The sequence below is a fragment of the Dryas octopetala genome, chromosome 8, assembly GCF_963921425.1.
Source record: "Dryas octopetala chromosome 8, drDryOcto1.1, whole genome shotgun sequence".
Classification (NCBI taxonomy): Eukaryota; Viridiplantae; Streptophyta; class Magnoliopsida; order Rosales; family Rosaceae; genus Dryas; species Dryas octopetala.
Window position 1 is genome coordinate 17,789,880 of NC_141373.1, and position 14,071 is coordinate 17,803,950.

At 40.5% G+C, this 14,071-nt stretch overlaps 1 protein-coding gene and 2 non-coding genes across 3 annotated transcripts; 2 read left to right on the plus strand and 1 right to left on the minus strand.

Annotated features, from left to right (window-relative positions):
- The first annotated feature begins 167 nt into the window (after window positions 1-167).
- On the plus strand, window positions 168-240 carry TRNAT-UGU (transfer RNA threonine (anticodon UGU)). Its single transcript has one exon. It is a non-coding gene; the product is annotated as a tRNA-Thr (tRNA).
- An 8,829-nt stretch (window positions 241-9,069) lies between these two features.
- On the minus strand, window positions 9,070-13,291 carry LOC147277716 (uncharacterized). The gene is made up of 3 exons (XM_086255702.1): window positions 11,983-13,291; window positions 9,255-11,847; window positions 9,070-9,208 (listed from the first exon to the last, which is right to left on the minus strand). Exons 1-3 carry the CDS (start codon window positions 13,289-13,291, stop codon window positions 9,070-9,072), a joined length of 4,041 nt encoding a protein of 1,346 aa, XP_086111828.1.
- LOC147277717 (small nucleolar RNA R71) lies at window positions 12,798-12,904 on the plus strand. Its single transcript, XR_015124130.1, has one exon. It is a non-coding gene; the product is annotated as a small nucleolar RNA R71 (small nucleolar RNA).
- Window positions 13,292-14,071: the final 780 nt, after the last annotated feature.

Consider the following 14,071-nt stretch of genomic DNA (forward strand, 5'->3'; position numbering starts at 1 on the left):
TTTGACTAGGTAGTATAGATATCATTATGGGAGAAGTTGATCGTTGAAATGATAATTGATACACAAAAAGTACGAGATGTCCATTCTTTTTATAGATTGGAATTTTTAAAGAGGTCTATGGAATTAGTTTACCAAATTAGTCTACGTGTACAATTTATGTTATGCGAGCCCGCTTAGCTTAGAGGTTAGAGCATCGCATTTGTAATGTGATGGTCATCGGTTCGATTCTGATAGTAGGCTTTTCTCCAATGGAAAATCAAAAATACGCATGTCCGATGAAATGGTTGTTGCTATAAGAACTCAACGTGACCTACTCCCTCTTTCCTTGTCTAATTCAAGGGGGATCCTATTGAGTTCTTAATAATCATAATATTTTTTTGTATAGATGTTTTCATCTCGCACAGCTCCTAAGTGATAAAAGGAAGAAGAACTCATCTTCTTTCTTTTTTTATTACCTTCCTCATGTATGTAGAAGACTGAATCCATTCGATTTCTAGATGTAGGAAAATCTGTAAACTCTGGAGCAACAGCCTTTGCATAGGCCCTGAAGCGTTCAAATCCTTCCTCGAAGCATCGCTCTTTTTCCTCCATGGTCGCGTGGTGTTGGTGAAGGATTGTGGTGTCTAGGTCATCCTTCAGCACTTCTCAAGTACATGTAGCGCCCGCGAAGGTGAGCAGTGGTGGTATGAGTCTCGTACAGTTGTGTCTAGACTTTGAGAAGCTCGGTCTAAAGCCTATTCACCATATAGCTCTAGTTTCTCGAAACATTGAGAAAGGAACTCAGAGTGGCGGCATTTTCAGCTGCCAATCCATGAATCCAATCTTCATCCCCATCAGAATCAGATGCTTGGGTCAAATAGGACCTGTCTGGTTGAGAACTTGGAACTAGGGGTGGTACATTGGGGCGGGGCGAAACTTCGCTCGAGAAATCTCCATTCGAAAGAATGGAGACAGAATTCGGCATTCCATTACTTGGGATGGAAGTTGGATTATTCGAAGAGCTTGCCATTTCTTTACTAGATTGTTAAGTTTGAAAGATTTTTGGGTAAATAAATTGGTTGGTGAGATCAGAATTTGTAGACTGAATTGAACAACAGGAACTGAAGGGACGTGTCTAGAACACGTACCCAATTCTCGTTGATCGTGCCGAAGAAACCTTTGGGGTTCCAGAGGAAGTTAATTCTAGAGTTGCGACGATTCGATTACAAAGACAAACCCACGTCGCGACCTTTGAAGACCAAAAGGTCATGATGAGTTATTTCCCTTTTTTTTTAGAAAATAACTCACATCTAGAAAGCTTGGGCTTACATTAAAGTTCAATAATTTGGGGGCCTGAATCTAAATACAATTTAGATTTAAGTAGAGCCTGGGAACAAATCCATGAAAAATGGGGCCCGATGAGGAAAATTTTGATTCAAACTGCGCATAAACAAATTTTGTGCATAATTATAATTAATGAAATTTCATTGGTGATCATCATCCCCATGTTCAGGAGTAATGGTATCTAAATTTCTAATGTCAAGAAATATATACTTTCTTGATCTTCTCTTTACAGCTTTCGAAGCCTTCCAAGAAGCAGGCATTGACCACTTCGATGTATTTTGGGAATCTTCAATGAAAGGAAGTGCAAGCTTTTCTTTCAGGTCCAAGTTCTTCTTCTGAAGCAGTTGGAGAGCACTTTCCTTCTCGGCCAAATTAGATTTAAGAACTATCAAAGAAACGGTGTTTTCTGCAACCTCAAGTTCTAAGCTTAACACCCACGAAGAGTTAGCCTCAATTTTAGCCTTGAGTTCTTTTAGAGAAAGCTCTTTCCTTTCAAGGAGAACTTTGGAATTTGATAGTTCAGTGTTACTTTTCTCCAAGGATGAACCCATAGCAGCTAAATCTTTCTGAAGACTGGTAAGAGAGGCTTTTAATTGGGAATGCTCGCTGGAAGAAGCCTCACGAACTTGCTCAAGTTCCTTGCGGCTAGCTTTAACCTCATCTTCGAGTTCATCTCTTAGCCTCTGCATGTCAGCATTTACCTTCGCTTTATCAAGCAAAGACTATAGAGAAAAAAACATGGGATAACATTAGAATAAGCATCCAGCTATATTAATGCCAGAAAAGCTTTTAGAGAGATAAAGTGATGATTGAAAGAACCTTCACTTGAGCTACAACGCCAAAAATGCAACTTTCTTCAATGCTCATGTCCCTAATCAATGGGTCAGGTGAAGGCATAGTTAAATTTGAGTCCTCAAGGATCTTCAGCATTGTCGCCTTGAAATTCTCAGAAGAATTGGGGGTTAGATTCGAAAGGTTCTCCAACTCTCTAATTGGAGGAGCAATTAGAAGTTATTCACTTGACTTATCGGCTACTTCACCAACCTCTTGCTCTGAGCTACATTCCTTGGAAGGAGATTTTTGAATCTCAAGCTTCCTCTTAGGTATGCATTTGAATTTTTTTAGGGGCATGAGGAGGCTGGGGTTACTTTGAAGTTCCTTCTTTCTCTTTGAAACCTGGCTCATTGGAACCATGAGTTTTTTGGTGGCAAATGCGGGAAGAAGAGAGATCCCAGGTTTACTAGAAGAACCATCAACCTTTGGATCAATTTTCTCATTTGTTTCAGTGATAACTTTGAGGCTAGGACTCGTTTGAGCAACCACAGTTGAAACACTGTCTCCTAAAGGTGAGATATCTCTAAGACTTGTGATTTTCTGAATCCTTTTTCCTTCATTTTTATTGAGAATAGGACAAGCCCTCCTATTCTCTGGAATACCCTCAAAGTTCCACTTCTAAGGAACTGGGAAATCTTTAGGATCATCGTCCCCAAATTCCCAATCCCCACTGACATGCACAAAACACCCTTTCTAGTCATGATTGGAGGATGAATTGTCAGTAATTAGTGACCGTCTCTTTCTGGGAGTTAAATACCAAAAATATCCTGTGACCTTTTCTGTCAGACTTAAGTTATAAAAATGCATGATCTCCCTCACTGTGAGATTAGCCTCACTTATGTTTTCTCTATATCTACCCCTCAATAAATTTCACCAAGTCAGAACATGAAGAAGGGTTCTCCAGCTATTGGGGACAAGCTGAGCTAGGGGGAGGTCAAAATACCATATGAACTCTCTAATGGTGCGATGAAGAGGAAGACCAAGACCAAACTCAAAAGGTTGCAAAAAGAAGCAGACAACATCTTCCTAAAAATAAAGACACTTGGCTTTGGGACCTAGAGTTGAAAAGACAATCTTGTGAGGTCAATGAAGGCGTTCGAGCTCTGAACAGTCCTTACCTGTCGCATGGCTCGGAATGCCATCTATCCCAATAAGCGGATATTTTTGGGGTCGATTTTCATCAGCAACCACCAAGATTTCAACGTCAGATTGTTTCGGAGGATCAATTGGAACTAGAGGAATCTTGGACGAATCCATGTCACTTTCTCAAAGGAAAATCTTGATATTTCTCGCTTCTAGAAAAACTAGAATGAAACCTAAAAGTAGAATGGAGCTTCTTCCTTAAGGTTGCGAACCTTAAAGAAGAATTGGGGGTAACTGATGGGCCATATTTTGGTTGGTATATTATTTTGAGGCCCATTCTTCAAAGCCCAATAACTTATCAACCACAAAGCCCAAATAAACCCTTTCGTTAGTTATCAACAGATAATGAATTCAAAATGACAAACTGCATTGGCAGTTAGATACTGACTTCAACAGTTGGTCCTAGAGAGGTGATAGTGATTTTACCACCTGCAAAACAAGGGTCAAACCATACAAAATACTTGCAAGAGAACAAGGTTGTTGTAGTATAGAACGGCTCAAGCAAGGTCGATCTCCTCAGGGACTGGTATAAACAGTGGATGAGTTTTGGGGTATTTAACTCAGTTAACTCTATAAACTGGACTAAATTAACAATACTAAAGTCCTAACCTACGTGATGTAGACAAAGTATCTAAAATGGGGAATTGATTTATAGACTAATGATCTAACAAAATACGCAAAAATAGCAACAAGAGGTAGCGAGAACAACTTAAGAAAATCAAATTGACAAAGCACTAAGGCTCAGCCTTCACCATTAACAATCCTACGTATCTCTCTCAATTACTTAAGTGATGGAACACACGCCACTTTGAAGGTTAGGTTTCCCTTATGTAGGCTTTACTCGTGACATTCGAGCTAAAACGTATACCACAACATGCAATTCGTCCATGACATTTAGATCAAATTTGAATATGAGTGATTCATTAAACTTTGTGGAAACCTTTTGATAAACCATGCAATCCTTAAGAGCGTGACATTCGCCTTAAGAGAAATTACAATTCTCAATCACAAGAAGCTATGGCCAATTTTTAATGTGACATTCATTCAAAATTGCATCAAATCACTTTTCTAAACACCCTAATGATGATCAATCATCAAGACACAAAGATAGTATAAAATCAGTAATTGAGAATATCAAAGTAAACATGGACCACACTTAAGCAACCGAAAGAAAACTCTACGTATTCATGTTAAGGCTCACGGCCTCACCCTAGCAAAGGGATTAGTTCTGCATAATCATATGGAATAAAAACATGAGAAAATAAAGACACCCTTGACAGCAAATACAGAGGCTGAATGTCCCCTGTTGCACGCAGCTCCCAGCAAATCCTTCTCTCTTCGTCCCCTTTCCTTTTTACTAGGGCATCCCTCTTATAGGTTTTTGAAAATAGAATCCTAACTCCATAGGGACTTCCAGACCGTCCAAGCAATCCTTGGCAGAGAGGGAAACTTAAAATAATAAGTTACTAATTTTAACTTTCCTATTCTTAGTTGGACATCTCAGCAGTGCACCGCCTTTGAACGTTGGATGACCAAATCATCTTAGAATTTGATGAATCAGATGGCGTTAGAAAGGTATGGATGTCAGCTTCCAAAGTCAAGAAGGAAGTTTCTTTGAATAATGCTTTTAGAATGGACTTTCTTCACACGCAAGCTTCGGAGGTTTAATCTGTCCAGTCTGGAGTTTGGGCTGACTTCACTTGAAAAACTGTATCAATTGGCTGGGTGGAAAAATCTACAAAAATCACACAATGAACTTCAAGATGTGTTCTTTCATCTCCAACCGACTTTACTCAAAAATTCCTCTGTTTGCATGTATTTTCACCAAATGCCCTTATGCTGCTCCTGAGACAGAAAATGTGAGAAAGTATCAAAAACACTTACAACCTTCTAATAAAATGGCACAAAAACTAAGTGAAAGAGGTATATACATGTAGTATAATATTCATCTTATCAAACACCCCCAAACTTAGATTTTTGCTGGTCCTCAAGCAAAATAAAACAAAGAACAGAAACACAAGCTTTAGAAAATGGATTTTTACTCCTTCATTAATCCCAGGAACTTATGTCACCTTTAAAAACAATTAGAGATTAGCTTGTTTCAATTCCCTACTCAGAGGTTTTATAAAGAACGAACCAACAACTTCCACAATCCATTTCAAAGCCAAATAAGACTCAAAATGTCATATAACTCTTAGCTTCAACTTCGAATTCTCACAGGTGTTTCTCTCAGAATAAAAGCACTCAGAAGTTGGTTAAAGATCTCTCTCAAACATGTGTGAGTAGATTGATGTAGATAAGAAAAGCTAAATCTCACATATATATCATGAAAAACGAACTAGAGTGGAAATTAAAATTATGATCTCATGAAAGGACACCAATTACCATGAATTTGAACCAGATCTCAACTAACTCCCCATAATCATACCATATTGCTCTTAGGATCTAGTTAGGACTTTTTCTTTTAGGTTGTAATGAGCAGCTGAGGGTGAAGGTTAAAGGACTGAAGGATAAAGGAAACACAAAGATCTAAGGAAGTGATAGAAAACAAACTCATGGTTCTTTGGCATTTTTGAACTTTGCGGCAAAGACTAGCTTTTTTGAACTTTCAACTTTATGAATTTTACACACATACACCCCTACTTCTTCTTTCTTTTTTTTTTTTTTTTTTTTTTTTTTTTTTTTTTTTTTTTTTAAGGAGAGGTACGGCATAGATGTATTCTTTGACTTCTTGATCTTTAACAACACATTTTTCTTTTCAAGCCTTGCGCAAATTCTCTTTCTTTTTCTTTTAACCATAAGCGAGCCTCTACAACTCCTTAGATAAGGTAGGATAAGATAATGAAAGGGCGATTCCCCCAAACTTGAGGATTGGCAGAGATAAAAAGGTGTAACAAAGGAAAGGCTTTATTTTAAGGCTCAACCGGGTGACTAAGGATAAAATTGTATCAAGGTTGGCTTGAAAGGCTAGCAAACGTTCCAAAGATGGCCTACTGTCCTTTCCTAAAAGCAAAATGATAATTAGGTGTAACAAAGGAAAGGCTTTATTTTAAGGCTCAACCGGGTGACTAAGGATAAAATTGTATCAAGGTTGGCTTGAAAGGCTAGCAAACGTTCCAAAGATGGCCTACTGTCCTTTCCTAAAAGCAAAATGATAATTTCATGACAAGCCTTGTTAAGATGCAAAGGTTCATATTGATGATATTCATAGCAATTGATCAAAAGAAAGATAATGAGATCATCTATATATCAATAAAGAGCACAGAAAGAAAAATAGAGTTGATTTGTAATCCCTCAGAAATAAAGAATGGTTGCAAAAACTCACAGGGTATTAAAAGTCTCCACAAATATGTATGTAACAATTCAGCCTTATTTAACTCATCAATTTCTTGCTTTAGTTATATGGTTCATAAAATTTATTCCTTTTGTCTAAGTAAAAGAAAATTGAAAAACACATGTAACAACCAATATTTTCCACCCCCAAACTTAATCCAAGCAGTGTCCTCAATGCTAAAAAAAAAGAAAAACAAATAATGCAAAGTATAGAGAGGGCAAGAAAAGAAAAACAAAAGGAAGAGGACACACCCATGTTGGCTCCAGCGTGTGGAGGAATTGAATGAGAAAGTGGAGGATGATGGTGGATATGTGAGATGAAGAGCTGCACAAAATGGAGGTGAGATGAAGCAAAAGGATGCCCAGACCCGAGACTAGGAGGAATGTAGGCAGCAGCGTTGTTTTTTTTTTTTTTTCGATGAGAGCTTTTAGCGACGGTGTTTTTTCCAGAAAACCGCTGCTAAAGGGTGGCAGAATTCTTTTTGCAACGAAAAATCTGATGAACAGCCCCTGCAAAAGGTTTTTAGTGACGGCAGCTGAAGAACACCTGGAAAAAACAGCAGCAGCAGTTTGTGCCAAAAAATGAACTTCTCAGCACCCCAATTCACAATTTAGGGCCAAAGGCACCCCCAAACTTAATCCTAAACATCATAATGCCCATATTAAACATGTCTCTAGCACCAGATTCTCACCAAAAACACCATAATTCGCATAAGGCTCTGAATTAGAAAATGACCAAAATGAGGCCAAAAAGGCAAAATTGTAATGCCATGTGCTCTAGTCCAAAACAGCACCCAAGACAGCTTTGTAGGGTCACAACTGACCTGGAGGAACCATCCCTTAACCAAAAATAACTGAGAAATTGAACTTGGGCACATGGGAACTTCAAAACTACTCCTAATAAAACAGCTACCCAAGATGGACTTCCTCTATGATGTTCCTTGCAGAATTCACTCTTACACATCATATTGGACATATAGAAGCTCATGTTCAGGGGGGAGGCTACTCTAAAGGCCTTAATGCAAAATTTGGGTGCCTCAACCCCCAAAATGTAGGCTTTTGGTGTCTCAGCTGGTACTTCACATTTGTTCTCGGTCATGTGAGTATGAAAGTCACTTCGCCAGTCCACAATAAGACTTAGGAATTTGCTGGAGAGCTCGGAACAACTGTACCTACAGCAAGATACCAGAATTAGAACTTAGATGCAAAAGAATACGTAAAAAAAAACAGAAAATCACTAAAAATAAAAAAAGAAAAGATAAGTGCTTGGGTTGCCTCCCAAGAAGCGCTTGATTTAATGTCTATAGCTAGACAATGCTGAAGGCAATGTGGCTCAGTCGGCAGGTGCTGTCAAAGAGAGGGACTCTTTAGCAAGATCATATGGGGATTCCTTGTAAAGCTTCAGGCGGTGTCCATTAACCTTGAACACAAAACCAGTATGCATATTTTGTATATCAACAGCTCCATGAGGATAAATTTGAGTGACAAGGTATGGACCATTCCAACGTGATTTGAGCTTTCCTGGAAAAAGCTTCAGCCTTGAATTAAAAAGCAAAACTTTCTGGCCAGGATGAAACTCTTTACGAAGAATGTGAGCATCATGAAACTTCTTGGTCTTATCCTTGTAAATCTTTGCATTCTCATAAGCCTCATTCCTTATTTCTTCAAGTTCATTCAACTGCAACTTCCTTTTCTCTCCTGCTGCTTGGGAGTCAAAATTGAGCTGCTTAATAGCCCAATATGCCTTGTGCTCAAGTTCCATAGGCAGATGGCAGGCTTTTCCATACACCAAACGAAAAAAAGACATCCCAATTGGTGTCTTATATGCTGTCCTGTAGGCCCACAGAGCATCATTAAGTTTTAAACTCCAGTCTTTTCGAGATGAGCTCACCGTTTTCTCGAGAATTCTCTTAAGCTCTCTATTGGATACCTCAGCTTGTCCAGATGTCTGTGGATGGTAAGCAGTGGCGACTCGATGAGTGATATGATATTTGGCAAAAAGGGCAGTGATGGTGCGGTTTAAGAAATGCTTCCCCTCATCACTAATGACAGCACGAGGGACTCCAAACCGTGGGAAAATGGTGTTCTGCAGGAAACCCAACACCACAGAACTTTTGCACGTTGGAGAAGCTATTGCCTCCACCCACTTAGAAACGTAGTCCACAGCGACTAAAATGTACAGATTGCCATGTGAAGAGGGGAAAGGCCCCATGAAATCAATGCCCCACACATCGAACAATTCAATCACCAAAATACTCTGCTGGGGCATCTCATTTCTTTGAGATAGATTGCCAACTCTTTGACACTTATCACATGCACGACACCAAGTATATGCATCCTTAAAAAGAGACGGCCAAAAGAAGCCACTCTGCAATATTTTGGCTGCTGTCCTTCTTGGGCCGAAATGCCCCCCACATGCATAGTGATGCGCAAACTTCAAAATGCTCTCTTGCTCTTCCATGGGTACACATCTTCTAATGATTTGATCTGCACAATGCTTATAGAGATAGGGCTCGTCCCAATAATAGAATCTGACTGTGGAAAGGAACTTCTTTTTCTGTTGAGAGCTGAATTCCTGAGGAACAACTCCACACGCCAAATAATTTACAATGTCTGCATACCATGGCACATGGTGGGAGATACTGAAAAGCTGCTCATCAGGAAAACTTTCGTGGAGTGGAAGTAAATCCTCCTCTTCATTGCTTGGATTGACAATCCGAGAGAGGTGATCTGCCACCACATTTTCACTTCCCTTTTTATCTCGGATCTCCAAATCAAATTCTTGCAGAAGTAAGACCCATCTAATCAATCTTGGCTTGGCATCCTTTTTAGACAGTAGATACTTGAGAGCAGAATGATCGGAATATACGATGACCTTAGCACCAATTAGGTAAGATCTAAACTTCTCAAGAGCAAAAATCACCGCAAGTAATTCTTTCTCTGTAGTAGCATAATTCAGTTGAGCATCATTTAAGGTGCGGCTGGCATAATATATAACATGGGGGAGCTTGTCTCGTCGCTGACCAAGGACAGCACCTACAGCATAGTCAGAGGCATCGCACATAAGTTCAAAGGGCAAACTCCAATCCGGGGCTGTAATGATGGGGGCTGAAATAAGAAGTTGTTTCAATGCATTAAAGGCGTCAAGGCATGCTTTGTCAAACGCAAATGGGACGTCCTTTGCAAGGAGGTTGCATAAAGGCCGGCTGAGCTTGGAGAAGTCCTTAATAAACCTCCTATAGAACCCAGCATGTCCAAGGAAGGACCTCACATCCTTCACAGAGGCAGGTGGCGGCAGTTTGGCTATCACATCAACTTTTGCTTTGTCCACCTCAATTCCCTGACTTGAGACTAAATGCCCTAACACAATACCCTGCTTAACCATAAAATGGCACTTCTCCCAGTTCAGAACAAGGTTAGTGTCCCTACATCTCGCCAAAACCAAAGATAAATTATCCAAGCACATATCAAAAGAATCGCCAAATACTGAAAAGTCATCCATAAAGACCTCAATGATTCTCTCAACCATGTCGGAGAAAATGCTCATCATACACCGTTGAAAAGTGGCCGGGGCGTTGCACAAACCAAAAGGCATACGCCTATAAGCAAAGGTGCCAAAAGGGCACGTGAACGTGGTCTTTTCTTGGTCCTCCGGGGCAATGGGAATTTGATTATAACCTGAGTAACCATCTAGAAAACAATAATGTGAATGCCCAGCTAACCTTTCGAGCATCTGATCAATAAAGGGCAAAGGAAAATGGTCCTTCCTAGTAGCAGCATTGAGCTTCCTATAATCAATACAAACTCGCCATCCGGTGGTCATTCTTGTAGGCACGAGCTCATTGTTGTCATTCTTCATCACAGTAATGCCAGATTTCTTCGGCACTACTTGGGTAGGGCTCACCCACCTGCTGTCAGATATAGGATAAATAATGCCTGCATCCAGTAGTTTCATCACCTCAGCCCTGACAACTTCCTTCATAATAGGATTTAGACGTCTTTGAGCTTCAATAGTGGGCTTGGTTTCGTCTTCCATCAAAATCCTATGCATACACATGGACGGACTAATGCCCTTGATGTCAGCGATAGTCCACCCAATCGCACCTTGATACTTGCGCAGCACCCTTAGCAATTTTTCTTCCTCGGTATCATTAAGATCAGCAGCAATAATGACAGGTAAAGTCTCATTCAACCCTAAGTGAGCATACTTGAGATGGCACGGCAATGGTTTGAACTCCAATTTGGGAGCTTGCTCAATGGAAGGGGGAAGGGCCGACTTAGGTGTTCCAAGACTCTCATACACATGTCGCCACTTTGGGTACTGAAGTGGTGCTTTGTCTAGGGCAGCAATGAGATCCACGACTTCGTCTTCCATGTCAAAACTAGCATCATGGCTGGTAAGGCAGTTTTGTAACTCATCTTGAGAAGATCTTGAAACAAAATGGGCATGTACTATCCCATCCAAGACATCAACACGGAAACACTCTTCAGGCTCAGATGGGAGTTTGGCGGCCTCATACAACTTATATACAACTGACTGGTCCTGTATTCTGAATGTCAAAGTGCCCGCTTCAACATCAATAAGTGTCCGGGCAGTGGCCATGAAGGGTCGGCCCAGAATGAGAGGGATGTCATCATCCTCTACCATGTCAAGCACTATAAAGTCAGCTGGAATATAGAATTTATCCACCTTAATAATGAGATCTTCGATTATGCCCATTGGGTAAGTGACAGATCTGTCCGCCAATTGCAAACTAACTGAGGTAGGTTTCAGCTCCCCTTTCCCTAGCTTTTTAAATACAGAGTAAGGCATAAGGTTAATGCTAGCGCCATGGTCAATTAGAACTTTTTGAAGTTCAAGATTACCAATCGTGCAAGATATAGTGAAACTCCCTGGGTCTTTCTTCTTAGGTGGAAGCTTATGAAGAAGGACTGCACTGCATTGCTCCGTCAAAATCACCTTCTCATATTCTAAAAATTTCTTTTTGTTGGAACACAACTCCTTGAGGAACTTGGCATAAGATGGAATTTGTTTTATTGCATCCAGCAGGGGTAAATTGATCTGGACCTTAGCTAAAGTCTTCATGAACTCTATGGCTTGTTGGTCCTTGGAACGTTGTTGCTGCCTCTGAGGAAATGGCAGTGGTGGCACGTAAACTGGGCTGTCACTTGGTGCAAAAAGAGTGCTAGAAACCTGCGGAATGTGGCCTGGCCGTGCCTGGGCTTTGGCATCCTCTGCTGCTGGTCGGGTTAGGATATCACTGCTGTCACTAGGTTCCTGATTTGGCATGGCAGTGGCCTTTGGCAAGCTAACTGGCACTTCTTCCAAGAGTTCCTCTTCTTCTGAATCTTCATTATTCAAGTCCCTATGTCTATTGTCATAGCTCTTCCCATTCCTTAATGTCCTGACGACTTTGCAGTGCTCTTGGCCTCTCGGATTTGGCACGGGTTGGCTAGGAAACCGTCCTTTTTCTCTCTCACTGTTTTGGTGGGCTAGCTGCCCAACCTGCTGCTCTAGGTTTTTAATGGATGCCTTCACATTTTGCATATCTTGTGCATTGCTCTCTATATATTTTTGAGTAGCCTCCATGAATTTTGACAATTGATCTTCAATGGAAGGCTTGGGAGGCACGGCTGCTTGTTGATATGGTTGCTGATGATATGTCCGGCCTTGTTGGTTGCCACCCCAACCAAAATTGGGATGATTCTTCCACCCTGGGTTATATGTATTGGAGAAGGGGTCGTTCCTAGGCCTATTATAATTATTCATCATGTTGACATGCTCTTGCACAAGCTCTGGAAAACTGTCTTTGTTGGGGCACTGTGTAACGTCATGAGTTGATTCACTACATATGGCACATGACTGTTGTGGACTTGGTATTGAAGAAGCCTGCAATAACGCATCAATCTTTGCGTTGAACGTCTTTTCTAACTTAGCAATTTGGGCAGAAACATGAGGAGAACCTTGAGACATTTCGAAAACTCCTCTCTTTTGGGTTTGTTCTTCTGTCCATTGTTGGGATTCAGATGCCATCATATCATACAATTCAAAAGCTTCCCTTGCTGATTTAGACAGTATAGACCCTCCAGCGGATGCATTAACTTGGCTCTTCGTGACTGCATTGAGACCGTCGTAAAAGATGTTCATTTGAAGGTCAGCATCAAACCCAGCGTGAGGGCATTTGACGTAGAGTTCATTGTACCTTTCCCATGCTTCATGGAACGACTCATTCGGTTTTTGGGCAAAGGCTAATATTTCTTTCTTAAGCGCAAGAGTCTTGGAAGAAGGGAAAAACTTGTTGAGAAACTTATCTTGCAGTTGTGCCCACGTTGTAATACTATTTGCAGGGAGTGAATGTAGCCACGTCTTGGCCTTGTCCTTTAAGGAGAACGGAAAAAGGCGTAACTTGATAGCTTCAGATGAGAAACCCCTGATTATGGTATTGTCACACGCTTCAAGGAAATCAGCCAGATGCATGTTAGGATCGCTGTTTGGCAAACCATGGAACGAGGGCAAGATGTTGAGGATGTGAGGCTTAATTTCAAAGGTGGTGCCGTCCTCCACAGCTGGATAGGTGATGCATCTTGGCAGTGCATTGGCTCTTGCTGCCAATGAATTCCTCAAGGGTTGTCCTGCCGCAGGTAAAGCAAGAGCCATAGCTACGACAAGTGGTCTCTGTGACGATGGTAATGAAGATGGTGTGACAATAGATGTGCTATTCTCAGATTCACGAAACAGATTGGCAAGAGAAGTGTCACTTAGGCTGGAATCTTGTGCTAAATATCTTTCTCTAGCTAACTTCCTTGCAGTTCTCTCTGGTTCAGGGTCGTAGGCAGCAAGAGTTTGATTCTGGGACCTTGTTCCAATCACCATATACTACCTATAACCTGAAGATACAACCAAAATAATATGTCACAAATAAAGAACACAAAATACAATAATAAAAGAACCAACTAAACAGCAAATTTTTTTTTTTTTTTTTTTGATTTTTTTTTTTTTTTAGAAAGTAACGAGTAATTAGCTAACTAAGCGAAATAAACACAAAAACTCGGGAACTGTTGGCACAGTCCCCGGCAACGGCGCCAATTTCTTGATAGTGATTTTACCACCTGCAAAACAAGGGTCAAACCATACAAAATACTTGCAAGAGAACAAGGTTGTTGTAGTATAGAACGGCTCAAGCAAGGTCGATCTCCTCAGGGACTGGTATAAACAGTGGATGAGTTTTGGGGTATTTAACTCAGTTAACTCTATAAACTGGACTAAATTAACAATACTAAAGTCCTAACCTACGTGATGTAGACAAAGTATCTAAAATGGGGAATTGATTTATAGACTAATGATCTAACAAAATACGCAAAAATAGCAACAAGAGGTAGCGAGAACAACTTAAGAAAATCAAATTGACAAAGCACTAAGGCTCAGCCTTCACCATTA

Excerpts from the sequence above, each read along its gene's own strand:
- LOC147277716 (XM_086255702.1), bottom strand. The coding sequence starts at position 13,291 with ATGGCTCTTGCTTTACCTGCGGCAGGACAACCCTTGAGGAATTCATTG. Across the intron at positions 11,848-11,982 it reads TAGGGACTTGAATAATGAAG|GGCCAGGCCACATTCCGCAG; the intron begins ATTCAGAAGAAG and ends AAGCCCAGGCAC. Across the intron at positions 9,209-9,254 it reads ATCTCCCACCATGTGCCATG|GAATTCAGCTCTCAACAGAA; the intron begins GTATGCAGACAT and ends GTTGTTCCTCAG.